Below are 14,240 nucleotides of genomic sequence, written 5' to 3' on the forward strand. Positions count from 1 at the left end.
CTTGCGCCAAAAATGACGCAATATAGTTTGGCATTTTGCGCCCTCGCGAGCCTAATTCTGCCAGGGAATTTAAAAAGACAGTCAATTGAAAAAAAGACTAAACCCAAGGTAAGAAATACATTTTCCTAAAAAATGCATTTCCCAGAAATATACTGAAACCTGAATCATGGCAAATATAAGTACAATACAGTTCTTTAGAACTTTATATATAAATACATAAAAATGCCAAACCATAGCTGAGAGTGTCTTAAGTAATGAAAACATACTTGCCAAAAACATAATTTATGCTTACCTGATAAATTCCTTTCTTCTGTAGTGTGATCAGTCCACGGGTCATCATTACTTCTGGGATATTACTCCTCCCCAACAGGAAGTGCAAGAGGATTCACCCAGCAGAGCTGCATATAGCTCCTCCCCTCTACGTCACTCCCAGTCATTCGACCAAGGACCAACGAGAAAGGAAAAGCCAAGGGTGAAGTGGTGACTGGAGTATAAATTAAAAAATATTTACCTGCCTTAAAAACAGGGCGGGCCGTGGACTGATCACACTACAGAAGAAAGGAATTTATCAGGTAAGCATAAATTATGTTTTCTTCTGTTAAGTGTGATCAGTCCACGGGTCATCATTACTTCTGGGATACCAATACCAAAGCAAAAGTACACGGATGACGGGAGGGATAGGCAGGCTCTTTATACAGAAGGAACCACTGCCTGAAGAACCTTTCTCCCAAAAATAGCCTCCGATGAAGCAAAAGTGTCAAATTTGTAAAATTTGGAAAAAGTATGAAGCGAAGACCAAGTTGCAGCCTTGCAAATCTGTTCAACAGAGGCCTCATTCTTGAAGGCCCAAGTGGAAGCCACAGCTCTAGTAGAATGAGCTGTAATTCTTTCAGGAGGCTGCTGTCCAGCAGTCTCATAAGCTAAACGAATTATGCTACGAAGCCAAAAAGAAAGAGAGGTAGCGGAAGCTTTTTGACCTCTCCTCTGCCCAGAGTAAATGACAAACAGAGAAGACGTTTGTCGAAATTCCTTAGTTGCCTGTAAGTAAAATTTTAGAGCACGGACTACATCCAGGTTGTGCAGTAGACGTTCCTTCTTTGAAGAAGGATTTGGGCATAAAGAAGGAACAACAATCTCTTGATTGATATTCCCGTTAGTAACTACCTTAGGTAAGAACCCAGGTTTAGTACGCAGGACTACCTTATCCGAATGAAAAATCAAATAAGGAGAATCACAATGTAAGGCTGATAATTCAGAGACTCTTCGAGCCGAGGAAATAGCCATTAAAAATAGAACTTTCCAAGATAACAACTTTATATCAATGGAATGAAGGGGTTCAAACGGAACGCCCTGTAAAACATTAAGAACAAGGTTTAAACTCCATGGTGGAGCAACAGTTTTAAACACAGGCTTAATTCTGGCCAAAGCCTGACAAAAAGCCTGGACGTCAGGAACTTCTGACAGACGTTTGTGTAACAGAATGGACAGAGCTGAGATCTGTCCCTTTAATGAACTAGCAGATAAACCCTTTTCTAAACCTTCTTGTAGAAAAGACAATATCCTAGGAATCCTAACCTTACTCCAAGAGTAACCTTTGGATTCACACCAATATAGGTATTTACGCCATATCTTATGGTAAATCTTTCTGGTAACAGGTTTCCTAGCCTGTATTAAGGTATCAATAACTGACTCAGAAAATCCACGTCTTGATAAAATCAAGCGTTCAATTTCCAAGCAGTCAGCTTCAGAGAAGTTAGATTTTGATGTTTGAAGGGACCCTGTATCAGAAGGTCCTGTTTCAGAGGTAGAGACCAAGGTGGACAGGATGACATGTCCACCAGGTCTGCATACCAAGTCCTGCGTGGCCACGCAGGTGCTATTAGAATCACTGATGCTCTCTCTTGTTTGATTCTGGCAATCAATCGAGGAAGCAACGGGAAGGGTGGAAACACGTAAGCCATCCTGAAGTCCCAAGGTGCTGTCAGAGCATCTATCAGGACTGCTCCTGGATCCCTGGATCTGGACCCGTAACGAGGAAGCTTGGCGTTCTGTCGAGACGCCATGAGATCTATCTCTGGTTTGCCCCAACGTCGAAGTATTTGGGCAAAGACCTCCGGATGAAGTTCCCACTCCCCCGGATGAAAAGTCTGACGACTTAAGAAATCCGCCTCCCAGTTGTCCACTCCCGGGATGTGGATTGCTGACAGGTGGCAAGAGTGAGACTCTGCCCAGCGAATTATCTTTGATACTTCCATCATAGCTAGGGAGCTTCTTGTCCCTCCCTGATGGTTGATGTAAGCTACAGTCGTGATGTTGTCCGACTGAAACCTGATGAACCCCCGAGTTGTCAACTGGGGCCAAGCCAGGAGGGCATTGAGAACTGCTCTCAATTCCAGATATGTTTATTGGCAGGAGACTCTCCTCCTGACTCCATTGTCCCTGAGCCTTCAGAGAATTCCAGACGGCACCCCAACCTAGAAGGCTGGCATCTGTTGTTACAATTGTCCAGTCTGGTCTGCTGAATGGCATCCCCCTGGACAGATGTGGCCGAGAAAGCCACCATAGAAGAGAATTTCTGGTCTCTTGATCCAGATTCAGAGAAGGGGATAAGTCTGAGTAATCCCCATTCCACTGACTTAGCATGCACAGTTGCAGTGGTCTGAGGTGTAAGCGTGCAAAGGGTACTATGTCCATTGCCGCTACCATTAAGCCGATTACCTCCATGCATTGAGCCACTGACGGGTGTTGAATGGAATGAAGGGTGCGGCAAGCACTTTGAAGTCTTGTTAGCCTGTCCTCTGTCAGGTAAATCTTCATTTCTACAGAATCTATAAGAGTCCCCAGGAAGGGAACTCTTGTGAGTGGAACGAGTGAACTTTTCTTTTCGTTCACCTTCCATCCATGTGACCTTAGAAATGCCAGCACTAACTCTGTATGAGACTTGGCAGTTTGAAAGCTTGAAGCTTGTATCAGAATGTCGTCTAGGTATGGAGCTACCGAGATTCCCCGCGGTCTTAGTACCGCCAGAAGAGCACCCAGAACCTTTGTGAAGATTCTTGGAGCTGTAGCCAATCCGAATGGAAGAGCCACAAACTGGTAATGCCTGTCTAGGAAGGCAAACCTTAGGTACCGATAATGATCTTTGTGAATCGGTATGTGAAGGTAAGCATCTTTTAAATCTACAGTGGTCATGTACTGACCCTCTTGGATCATAGGTAAAATTGTCCGAATAGTCTCCATCTTGAACGATGGAACTCTTAGGAATTTGTTTAGGATCTTTAAGTCCAGGATTGGTCTGAAAGTTCCCTCTTTTTTGGGAACCACAAACAGATTTGAGTAAAACCCCTGTCCCTGTTCCGATCGTGGAACTGGATGGATTACTCCCATTAACAAGAGCTCTTGTACGCAGCGTAGAAACGCCTCTTTCTTTGTCTGGATTGTTGACAATCTTAACAGATGAAATCTCTCTCTTGGAGGAGAGTATTTGAAGTCCAGAAGGTATCCCTGAGATATTATCTCTAGCGCCCAGGGATCCTGAACATCTCTTGCCCAAGCCTGGGCGAAGAGAGAAAGTCTTCCCCCCACTAGATCCGATCCCGGATCGGGGGCCCTCAATTCATGCTGTTTTAGGGGCAGCAGCAGGTTTCCTAGTCTGCTTGCCCTTGTTCCAGGACTGGTTAGGTTTCCAGCCTTGTCTGTAGCGAGCAACAGCTCCTTCCTGTTTTGGTGCAGAGGAAGTTGATGCTGCTCCTGCTTTGAAATTACGAAAGGAACGAAAATTAGACTGTCTAGTCTTGGCTTTGGCTTTGTCCTGAGGCAGGGCATGGCCTTTACCTCCTGTAATGTCAGCGATAATCTCTTTCAACCCGGGCCCGAATAAGGTCTGCCCTTTGAAAGGTATATTAAGCAATTTAGACTTAGAAGTAACATCAGCTGACCAGGATTTTAGCCACAGCGCCCTGCGTGCCTGAAAGGCGAATCCTGAATTCTTCGCCGTAAGTTTAGTAAGATGTACTACGGCCTCCGAAATGAATGAATTAGCTAGTTTAAGGACTCTAAGCCTGTCCGTAATGTCGTCCAGAGTAGCTGAACCAATGTTCTCTTCCAGAGACTCAATCCAGAATGCCGCTGCAGCCGTGATCGGCGCAATGCATGCAAGGGGTTGCAATATAAAACCTTGTTGAACAAACATTTTCTTAAGGTAACCCTCTAACTTTTTATCCATTGGATCTGAAAAAGCACAGCTATCCTCCACCGGGATAGTGGTACGCTTAGCTAAGGTAGAAACTGCTCCCTCCACCTTAGGGACCGTTTGCCATAAGTCCCTTGAGGTGGCGTCTATTGGAAACATTTTTCTAAATATCGGAGGGGGTGAGAACGGCACACCGGGTCTATCCCACTCCTTAGTAACAATTTCAGTAAGTCTCTTAGGTATAGGAAAAACCTCAGTACTCGTCGGTACCGCAAAATATTTATCCAACCTACACATTTTCTCTGGTATTGCAACTGTGTTACAATCATTCAGAGCCGCTAACACCTCCCCTAGTAATACACGGAGGTTTTCCAGTTTAAATTTAAAATTTGAAATATCTGAATCCAGTCTGTTTGGATCAGAACCGTCACCCACAGAATGAAGTTCTCCGTCCTCATGTTCTGCCACCTGTGACGCAGTGTCTGACATGGCCCTAATATTATCAGCGCACTCTGTTCTCACCCCAGAGTGATCACGCTTACCTCTTAGTTCTGGTAATTTAGCCAAAACCTCAGTCATAACAGTAGCCATATCCTGTAATGTGATTTGTAATGGCCGCCCAGATGTACTCGGCGCTACAATATCACGCACCTCCCTCTGAGCGGGAGATGTAGGTACTGACACGTGAGGCGAGTTAGTCGGCATAACTCTCCCCTCGTTGTTTGGTGAAATTTGTTCAATTTGTACAGATTGACTTTTATTTAAAGTAGCATCAATACAGTTAGTACATAAATTTCTATTGGGCTCCACTTTGGCATTGAAACAAATGACACAGGTATCATCCTCTGAATCAGACATGTTTAACACACTAGCAAATAAACTTGCAACTTGGAAATACAATTCAATTAGAATAATATTAAAACGTACTGTGCCTTTAAGAAGCACAGAAGATCTATGACAGTTGAAAATTAATAAATTGAAACAGTTATAGCCTCAATCCTTGTAAACAACACAACTTTAGCAAAGGTTTAATCCCATTAGCAAAGATAACAAATTCTGAAGCAGGAAACAAATTACAGAATAAACGTTTTTTATCTCAGTCAAACTATAATTCTCACAGCTCTGCTGAGAGAAATTACCTCCCTCAAAATAAGTTTTGAAGACCCCTGAGCTCTGTAGAGATGAACCGGATCATGCAGGGAATACAATGAGTTGCTGACTGAAATATTTGATGCTTAGTAAAAGCGCCAAAAAACGGCCCCTCCCCCTCACACACAGCAGTGAGGGAGAACAGAAACTGTCAGAAAACAGATTAAGCAACTGCCAAGTGGAAAAATAGTGCCCAAACATTTATTCACTCAGTACCTCAGCAAATGAAAACGATTTTACATTCCAGCAAAAACGTTAAACATAATCTCTAGTTATTAAACAGCTTTATGTATTTCTTACAGTGTAATTCTAGTGAAGTACCATTCCCCAGAATACTGAAGTGTAAAGTATACATACATGACATTATATCGGTATGGCAGGATTTTCTCATCAATTCCATTGTCAGAAAATAAAAACTGCTACATACCTCTATGCAGATTCATCTGCCCGCTGTCCCCTGATCTGAAGTTTACCTCACTCCTCAGATGACCGAGAACAGCAATATGATCTTAACTACTCCGGCTAAAATCATAGCAAAACTCTGGTAGATTCTTCTTCAAACTCTGCCAGAGAGGTAATAACACACTCCGGTGCTATTTTAAAATAACAAACTTTTGATTGAAGATATAAAACTAAGTATAATCACCATAGTCCTCTCACACATCCTATCTAGTCGTTGGGTGCAAGAGAATGACTGGGAGTGACGTAGAGGGGAGGAGCTATATGCAGCTCTGCTGGGTGAATCCTCTTGCACTTCCTGTTGGGGAGGAGTAATATCCCAGAAGTAATGATGACCCGTGGACTGATCACACTTAACAGAAGAAAGACACCCATCCATATATAGCAGACAGCCAAACCAGTGCTGAAACGGTTATCAGTAGAGGTAATGGAATATGAGAGTATATCGTCGATCTGAAAAGGGAGGTAGGAGATGAATCTCTATGACCGATAAAAGAGAACCTATGAAATAGATCTCCCGTGAGGAAAACAGTTGCATTCAAAAGGTGATACTCCCTTCACATCACTCTGACATTCACTGTACTCCGAGAGGAATCGGGCTTCAAAATGCTGAGAAGCGCAAATCAACGTAGAAATCTTAACACAAACTTACTTCACCACCTCCATAGGAGGCAAAGTTTGCAAAACTGAATTGTGGGTGTGTGTATTTATAGGCATTTTGAGGTTTGGGAAACTTTGCCCCTCCTGGTAGGATTGTATATCCCAGACGTCACTAGCTCATGGACTCTTGCCAATTACATGAAAGAAATGTGTTTCATGTCCCTTTCACTCAGCAAATTTCACAAAGTATTACAGTGCCGCACACAACTACTTCTTAATGCACAGAAAAGATCAGATACTTACCCGGGGGTAGTTGTTAGTGTAATCGCGATTAGCGCTGAACTGTGGCTGGGAGTAACCGCTGTTTGGAGTGTTTGAGAAAGAGGGACGGTAATCATATCCTCCTGTGGGGGAGACAAGTTTTATCATCACATATTTATGGAACACAAACTCCAGCGTGGCATCATACTTTATTGCACAAATTGAAAAGAGACAGCACGTGTAACTGGCATTAAAGACAGTCAGCAACTGTTCCCTGAAGCCATTTCTCTCTATTTTTTCAATTTAAGGAACAGTCTACACCAGAATTGCTATTGTTTAAAACGATAGATAATCCCTTTATTACCCATTTCCCAGTTTTGCATAAACAAACGCTTATATCAATACACTTTTTACCTCTGATTATCTTCTATCTAAGCATCTGCAGACTGCCCCCTTATTTCAGTTCTTTTGACAGACTTACATTTTAGCCTATCAGTGCTGACTCATAAATAACTCCACAGGAGTGAGAACAATGTAAATACTTTGAGTTAAGAGGTGGCCTTCAAGGGCTTAGAAATTAGTGTATGAGCCTTCCTATGTTCAGCTTTCAACAAAGAATACCAAGAGAACAAAGTACATTTAAATTGGAAAGTTGTTTAAAATGACACTCAAGTTTTAATTTTGACTAGACTGTTCCTTTAAGGAAACTGATTCCTTAGGCTGGGCAACAAACCAGGAGTATGTCTGCAAAGATAACCAGATTGGTGTCTCGCTTCAGGTTCAGAGTAATGGCACATGTAAAGGGATTTAAAAAAAAAAAAAAAAAAAAAAAAAAAAAAACCAAACAAAAAAAACAAAACAAAAAAAAAAAAAAAACCACTATACTGCCCTCCTATCAGCTCTATAGATGGGTAAGCCCCTCAACCATAAATCATCAACACTCCAGGAGGCATGCAGCTCAGTCCAGTTCGTACCTCTGAAGCCATTGGATGGCCCTCTGTATCCATTCATCAACCCCCTGCTGCCCCGCTGTCCTCCGCGAGACATTCCTCTGCCGTTATAGAAAGGTTGGTTGTTACGTGGGAATCCAGTGTTCTGTTGCGGGGGCTGCTGGTGCCCAGTGGGGGACTGGTCCGACGCCGCATGGTATGTGTTCACTACAGAAAAAAATTGGTCACCAAGTGAATAAGGGCCAACAAGCAACAACTCGGTGCCCAGGTCACCACATGCTTACAATCGATTGGCATTTTAAATCCACCAGTAAATCAGAAACCTGCCATCTAGTATAGCCGTTATAGGAATAATTTAACCCTGCATTGCCATTGGGAGCACATCACCTGTTTGTAGCTGCTCTTGCTGAAGTTCAGACTGTTCCACTTGGTGAGGCTGCCCTGGAAAGGTCTGGTTGTAACTGGTTTGGTACTGGTTCGGTTTCAGTGGTTCTGGCTCAGGAGGTACAGGTGCATTCATATTGAAAACCTGCAACAATGAAAATATCAGGATGTAACAAGGAGTTAAAATATTTTAATCTTTGCACATGATGTACATTTCGCTACAGCTGTGTTTTGCTCCAAAAAGCTTCTCGGAAGAGAACAACTAATTTATTAAAAAAAAGAAAATTTATGTTTACCTGATAAAAATTATTTCTTTTTTGACACAATGAGTTCACGGATCATCTTAATTACTATTGGGAATACCTCTCCTGCCCTGCAGGAGGCGGCAAAGAGCACCACAGAAAAGCTGTTAAATATCACCTCCCTTCCCTCCCAACCCAGTCATTCGACCGAAGTAACGGAGAGAAAGGAAGTAACAAGGTGCAGAGGTGTCTGAAGTTTATAATAACCTGTCTTTTAAAAACAGGGCGGACCGTGGACTCATCGTGTCAAGAAAGAAATACATTTATCACGTAAGCATAAATTTTCTTTTCTTTTTAATGACACGATGAGTCCCCGGATCATCTTAATTACTATTGGGAATCAATACCCAAGCTAGAGTACACAGATGATACGGGAGGGACAAGACAGGGAATCTAAACAGAAGGCACCACTGCTTGAAGAACCTTTCTCCCAAAAGCGGCCTCAGTTGAGGCAAAAGTGTCAAATTTGAAGAATTTGGAAAAAGTATGAAGAGAGGACCAAGTTGCAGCCTTGCAAATCTGTTCCACAGAAGCTTCATTTTTGAATGCTCATGAGGAAGCAACCTCCCTCGTGGAATGAGTCGTAACGCTCTCTGGAGGCTGCTGTCCAGCAGTCTCATATGCAAAACGTATTACTCTTCAGCCAAAAAGAAAGAAGTAGCCGTAACTTTCTGTCCCTTACGTTTTCCTGAGAAAACTACAAACAAAGCCGAAGACTGACGAAAACCCTTAGTCGCCTGCAGGTAAAACTTTAAAGCATGAACCATGTCCAAATTGTGCAGTAGCCGTTCCTTCTGAGAAGTAGAATTAGGGCACAAAGGAGGAACAATCTCCTGATCAGAAACAACTTTAGGAAGAAATCCTAATTTAGTACGTAAAACAACCTCATCAGAATGAAAAATAAGGTAAGGGGACTCACACTGCAACGCTGAGAGCTCCGACACTCTACGAGCAGAAGAAATAGCAACAAAAAATAAAAAAACTTTCCAAGATAACTTAATTTGGTTCTCAAAGTTCTTCAAGGGGCTCTGTTTGAGCTTATGCATTCCTTAGATATCAAGACTCCAAGGAGGAGTAACTGGCTTGAACACAGGCCTGATCCCTAACCAAGGCCTGACAAAAAGATTGCACATCTGGAACATCTGCCAGACGTTTATGTAACAAAATAGATTAGGCAGAAATTTGACCCTTTAGGGAACTCGTTGATAATCCTTTCTCCAAACCCTCTTGGAGAAAAGACAAAATCCTAGGAATCCTAACTCTACTCCATGAGTAGCCCTTGGATTCACACCAATAGAGATATTTACACCATATCTTATGGTAAATCTTTCTAGTTACAGGTTTACAAGCCTGAATCATGGTCTCTATGACCGATTCTGAAAAGCCCCGCTTATATAAAATTAAGCGTTCAATCTCCAAGCAGTCAGCTTCAGAGAAACTAGATTTGGGTGAAGGAAGGGCCCTTGAATTAGAAGGTCCTTCCTCAACAGAAGCCTCCAAGGTGGCAGAGATGACATGTCCACCAGATCTGCATACCAAATCCTGCGAGGCCAAGCCAGTGCAATAAGGATCACCGAGGCCCTTCCCTGCTTGATTCGAGCAATAACCAGAGGAAGAAGAGCAAACAGAGGAAATAGGTATGCTAGACTAAAAGGTCCAAGGTACCGCCAGGGCGTCTATCAGTACCGCCTGAGGGTCCCTGGACCTCGACCCGTAACTCGGAAGCTTGGCATTCTGTTGAGATGCATGAGATCAAATTCCGGCTGACCCCATTTGAGAATCAGGCTGGAAAACACTTCCGGATGGAGTGCCCACTCCCCCCGATGAAAGGTCTGCCTGCTCAGGAAGTCCGCCTCCCAGTTGTCCACTCTTGCTGTCTGTCGGTGATCCACATCCCAGGGGTGGATTTCCGCCCACTGGATTTTCTTGGTTACCTCTATCATCGCCAAGGACCTCCTTGTTCCTCCCTGATGATTGATGTAAGCCATTGAAGTTATGTTGTCCGACTGGAACCTGATAAACTGGACCGAGGCTAACTGGGGCCAGGCGAACATTGAAAATCGCACTCAGTTCCAGAATGTTTATAGGAAGAGCGGACTCTGAGTCCAAACTCCCTTAGCCTTTAGGGAGCCCCAGACTGCTCCCCAACCTAGAAGGCTGGTGTCTGTTGTCACAATCACCCAAGATGGTCTGCGAAAGCAGGTCCCCTGGGAGAGATGATGCCGAGACAACCACCATTGAAGAGAATCCTTTGTCTCCTGCTCCAGAAGTATTGGAGGGGACAAATCCGCATAATCTCCGTTCCATTGCCTGCGCATGGATAACTGCAGAGGTCTGAGATGGAACCGAGCAAACTGAATGATGTCCATTGCCGCTACCATCAGCCCGATTACCTCCATGCACTGAGCCACTGATGGCCGAGGAGTGGACTGAAGGGCTAGACAAGTATCGAAAATCTTTGATTTCCTGACTTCTGTCAGAAAAATCTTCATAGATAGGGAATCTATTATGGTTACCCTTGTATTTAGGACTAAGGAACTCTTTTCCAAATTTAAGAAACAAAAAGAAAATACCAATGGCACTACTTAATGTGTGAGCGGACTACTGCCTAGTATATGGATACTCCAGTATAATAACTATGAGTTCCAAGGGTGGTGCTGTGTATAAGAGTACTTACCTTGTGTAACTGTGCTGCTGTTGTCTCTATTGCGCTAAACATATTCGTATGCACAAAGTGATACGGACATATTTGATCTCTAACCCTGACAGTATTATGCACTGTAACTTTATGGATGGACATTATAAGGAGACTCACAAACTACTGATATAAGTTATTACTAGCTACCCAGTGCATTTAGTCTACACAGGCAGTTTCAGTAGCACCCTGTATAGTTTCACCAATATAAATTATTACCAACTCATGTAATGCTATACATCTCTTATGTTTGCTAGCAAGACATACATACACAGTTACTCCTGTTTTAACTGTTCTCAAGCATAAATGCATATTTGACTACTCAGTAATAATTACGCAATACTTACACTTGATTATTCGAGTGACGCTAGAGACTTTTTGCTTCAGGAACAGACTCAATATTTATGTGATTCAATATATATATTGGTGCCAACTTTACCTTGGCACTTCACATAGAACTAGATAATTTCTGCTCTATTTTATATTGAATTCAACCTTCCACATTTTTTGGTTTCTCTTACAGTGGTATACATACTATTATGAGCAGAAGCTTTTATTTCCAAGCACACGTGTATATTACACTTTCTCAGGAGGTATTCCTTGTTAAGGGCTTCCTCCTTAATAGTTACACATTCTACTCATGAGCCCTCAGTGATGCTGTTTTATTAGCTTTCACTTTAATTTGCAAGCTGATTGTCCTCCGTTACGTAGTTTTAATTGTATGTTTGTATGTTTTTGTCGTTTTTAAGTTATCCTAATAAAAGTTATATTTTATTACTACACTATCTGACCCCTTGACATATTAAACATTAATATATTGTCCTTCAATAATTCTATGCGATTGTACCATAATTGTTAGGACTCTGGAGTGCTATAAGTGTATACTTTTGTTGGGTAGCCTAAGCTATTCAATTTCCTGTTTATGTCTTTTCCAAATTTACCTTCCACCCGTGAGATCGCTGGAAGGATAACATTTCCGTGTGAGATCTTGCTTGTTGTAAGGATGGCGCCTGGACTAGGATATCGTCCAGATATGGTGCCACTGCAATGCCCCGTAACTGAAGAACCGCCAACAGCGATCCCAGAACCTTTGAGAAAATTCTGGGAGCTGTGGCAAGACCGAAGGGAAGAGCCCCAAATTGAAAGTGTTTGTCTAGAAAAGCAAACCTTAGGAACTTGTGATGATCCCTGTGAATGGGAACATGCAGGTACGCGTCCTTTAAATCCACTGTTGTCATAAATTGACCCTCTTTGATCAAAGGGAGAATGGAATGAATAGTTTCCATCTTGAAGACACTCTGAGAAATTTGGTTAGACTTATGAGATCTAAAATTGGCCTGAAGGTTCCCTCTTTTTTGGGAACCACAGACAGATTGGAATAAAAACCCAGACCCTGTTCCTGTATCGGAACAGGAACTATCACTCCCAGGTCAGAGAGGTCTCTTACACAATGTAAGAACGACTCTTTTTGTCTGGTCTACAGATAATCTTGAAAGCAGAAACCTGCTTCTGGGAGGAAAACTTTTGAACTCTAGTTTGTATCCATGGGACACTATCTTTACTGCCCAGGGATCCTGGACATCTCTAACCCAAGCCTGAGCGAAAAAGGAAAAAGTCTGCCCCCCCACAAGACCAGGATCGGGGGCAGACCCTTCATGCAGTCTTCGACTCAATAGCAGGCTTCTTGGATTGTTTTCCTTTATTCCAAGACTGATTGGGTCTCCATGAAGGTTTAGTCTGTTCCTGCTTGGAGGCGGAAGAGGAAGAATTTCCTTTGAAGTTTCGAAAGGAAAGAAAATTACACTGTCTTCCCTTCTGTTTGTTTCTCTTATACTGAGGGAGAAGATGACCTTTACCTCCTGTAATAAAAAGATTATTTCCGTCAAACCCAGTCCAAACAAGGTCTTCCCCTTGTAAGGAATCGCTAATAGTTTGGACTTACATCTGCAGACCAAGGTTTTAACCATAGCTCTGCGAGCTAGAACAGAGAAACCTGATATCTTTGCTCCCAGTTTGATAACTTGAAGGGAAGCATCCATAATAAAGGAATTAGCCAATTTAAAAGCTTTTACCCTATCCTGGATCTCATCCAGGGGAGTGTCTGTCCTAATAGCATCAGACAACGCATCAAACCAATATGCAGCCGCACTAGTGACGGTAGCAATGCACACAGCTGGCTGCCATAGTAAACCCTGGTGTACATACATCTTTTTGAGTAACCCCTCTAACTTTTTGTCCATAGGATCTTTGAAAGCACAACTATCCTCTACGGGCATAGTACTCTTAGCTAGGGTGGAAACCGCTCCTTCCACCTTGGGGACTGTTTGACAAACCTCCTTAATTGAGTCGGCTATGAAAAACATCTTTTTCAATATAGGAGATGGAGAAAAAGGGATACCTGGTCTCTCCCACTCCTTAGCAATGATCTCAGAAGCTCGGTCTGGTACTGGAAAAATCTCTATTGAAGAAGGTACCTCAAAATACTTGTTTAGCTTACTGGATTTCTTAGGAATAACAGCGACCGTGGAGTCTCTGTCGTCCAATGTAGCTAAAACCTCCTTAAGCAACAGACGGAGGTGTTCTAGCTTAAATCTGAAGGATACAATTTCATTATCAGCAAGAGGAATTACACTATCAGAATCTGAAATTTCACCTTCAGATGCTACTACGGTATCCTCCTCCTCAGGCTTCTGGGAGGGGGGCTCTGAAATAGCAACAACTGCGTCAGAAACTTTGATTACTGAATGTCTGATTTTCCCCTTACGCTTTCCCTGCAACATTGGAAAAGTAGACAACGCATCTGAAATTGTAGAAGACATAAGAGAAGCAATGTCCCTTAAAGTAACTCCAGCGGGAGTTAGAGAGGAAGCGCAGGGCACTGCATGTGAGGGCGGTAACATTTGGGACGCTTGAGGAGAAAGCTGCGGCATATATTGAACCTCGTCAGACTCCTGGACAACATCTGCTTTAGAAAATTTTTTCTCAGAAAAGATTTTATCCCTATAATTTAATGTTCTCTCAATACATGAGGAACAGAAAGGGATTGGTGGTTCCACATTGGCATCAAAACACAAGGAGCAAGTGACATTTTGTAAGGCCCCTTGGTCCATACTGGTTCACAATGGCTTAATTATCAAATAAAAACCTTAAATTTATAAGAAAAAAAATTTAAAAGTGAAAAAATGTTACTGTCTCTTTAAATTTAAACATGTAACTTTTTACCGGAGCCTGTCAAATTAGTAAATCAA

The 14,240-nt window shown here is 42.6% G+C and overlaps 1 protein-coding gene across 2 annotated transcripts in view; it reads right to left on the minus strand.

Moving 5' to 3' along the window:
• CAPRIN1 (cell cycle associated protein 1) overlaps positions 1-14,240 on the minus strand; it is a 117,344-nt gene that overhangs the window by 23,649 nt on the left and 79,455 nt on the right. For both annotated transcript variants that reach the window (XM_053720538.1, XM_053720537.1), the window contains exons 15-17: positions 7,999-8,140; positions 7,636-7,818; positions 6,704-6,804 (exon numbers count right to left, since the gene is read on the minus strand). In XM_053720538.1, the coding sequence (XP_053576513.1) occupies positions 6,704-6,804; positions 7,636-7,818; positions 7,999-8,140 (426 nt within the window). The remainder of the gene's footprint in view (positions 1-6,703; positions 6,805-7,635; positions 7,819-7,998; positions 8,141-14,240) is intronic.

This window comes from Bombina bombina, chromosome 7 (genome assembly GCF_027579735.1).
Source record: "Bombina bombina isolate aBomBom1 chromosome 7, aBomBom1.pri, whole genome shotgun sequence".
Classification (NCBI taxonomy): domain Eukaryota; kingdom Metazoa; phylum Chordata; class Amphibia; order Anura; family Bombinatoridae; genus Bombina; species Bombina bombina.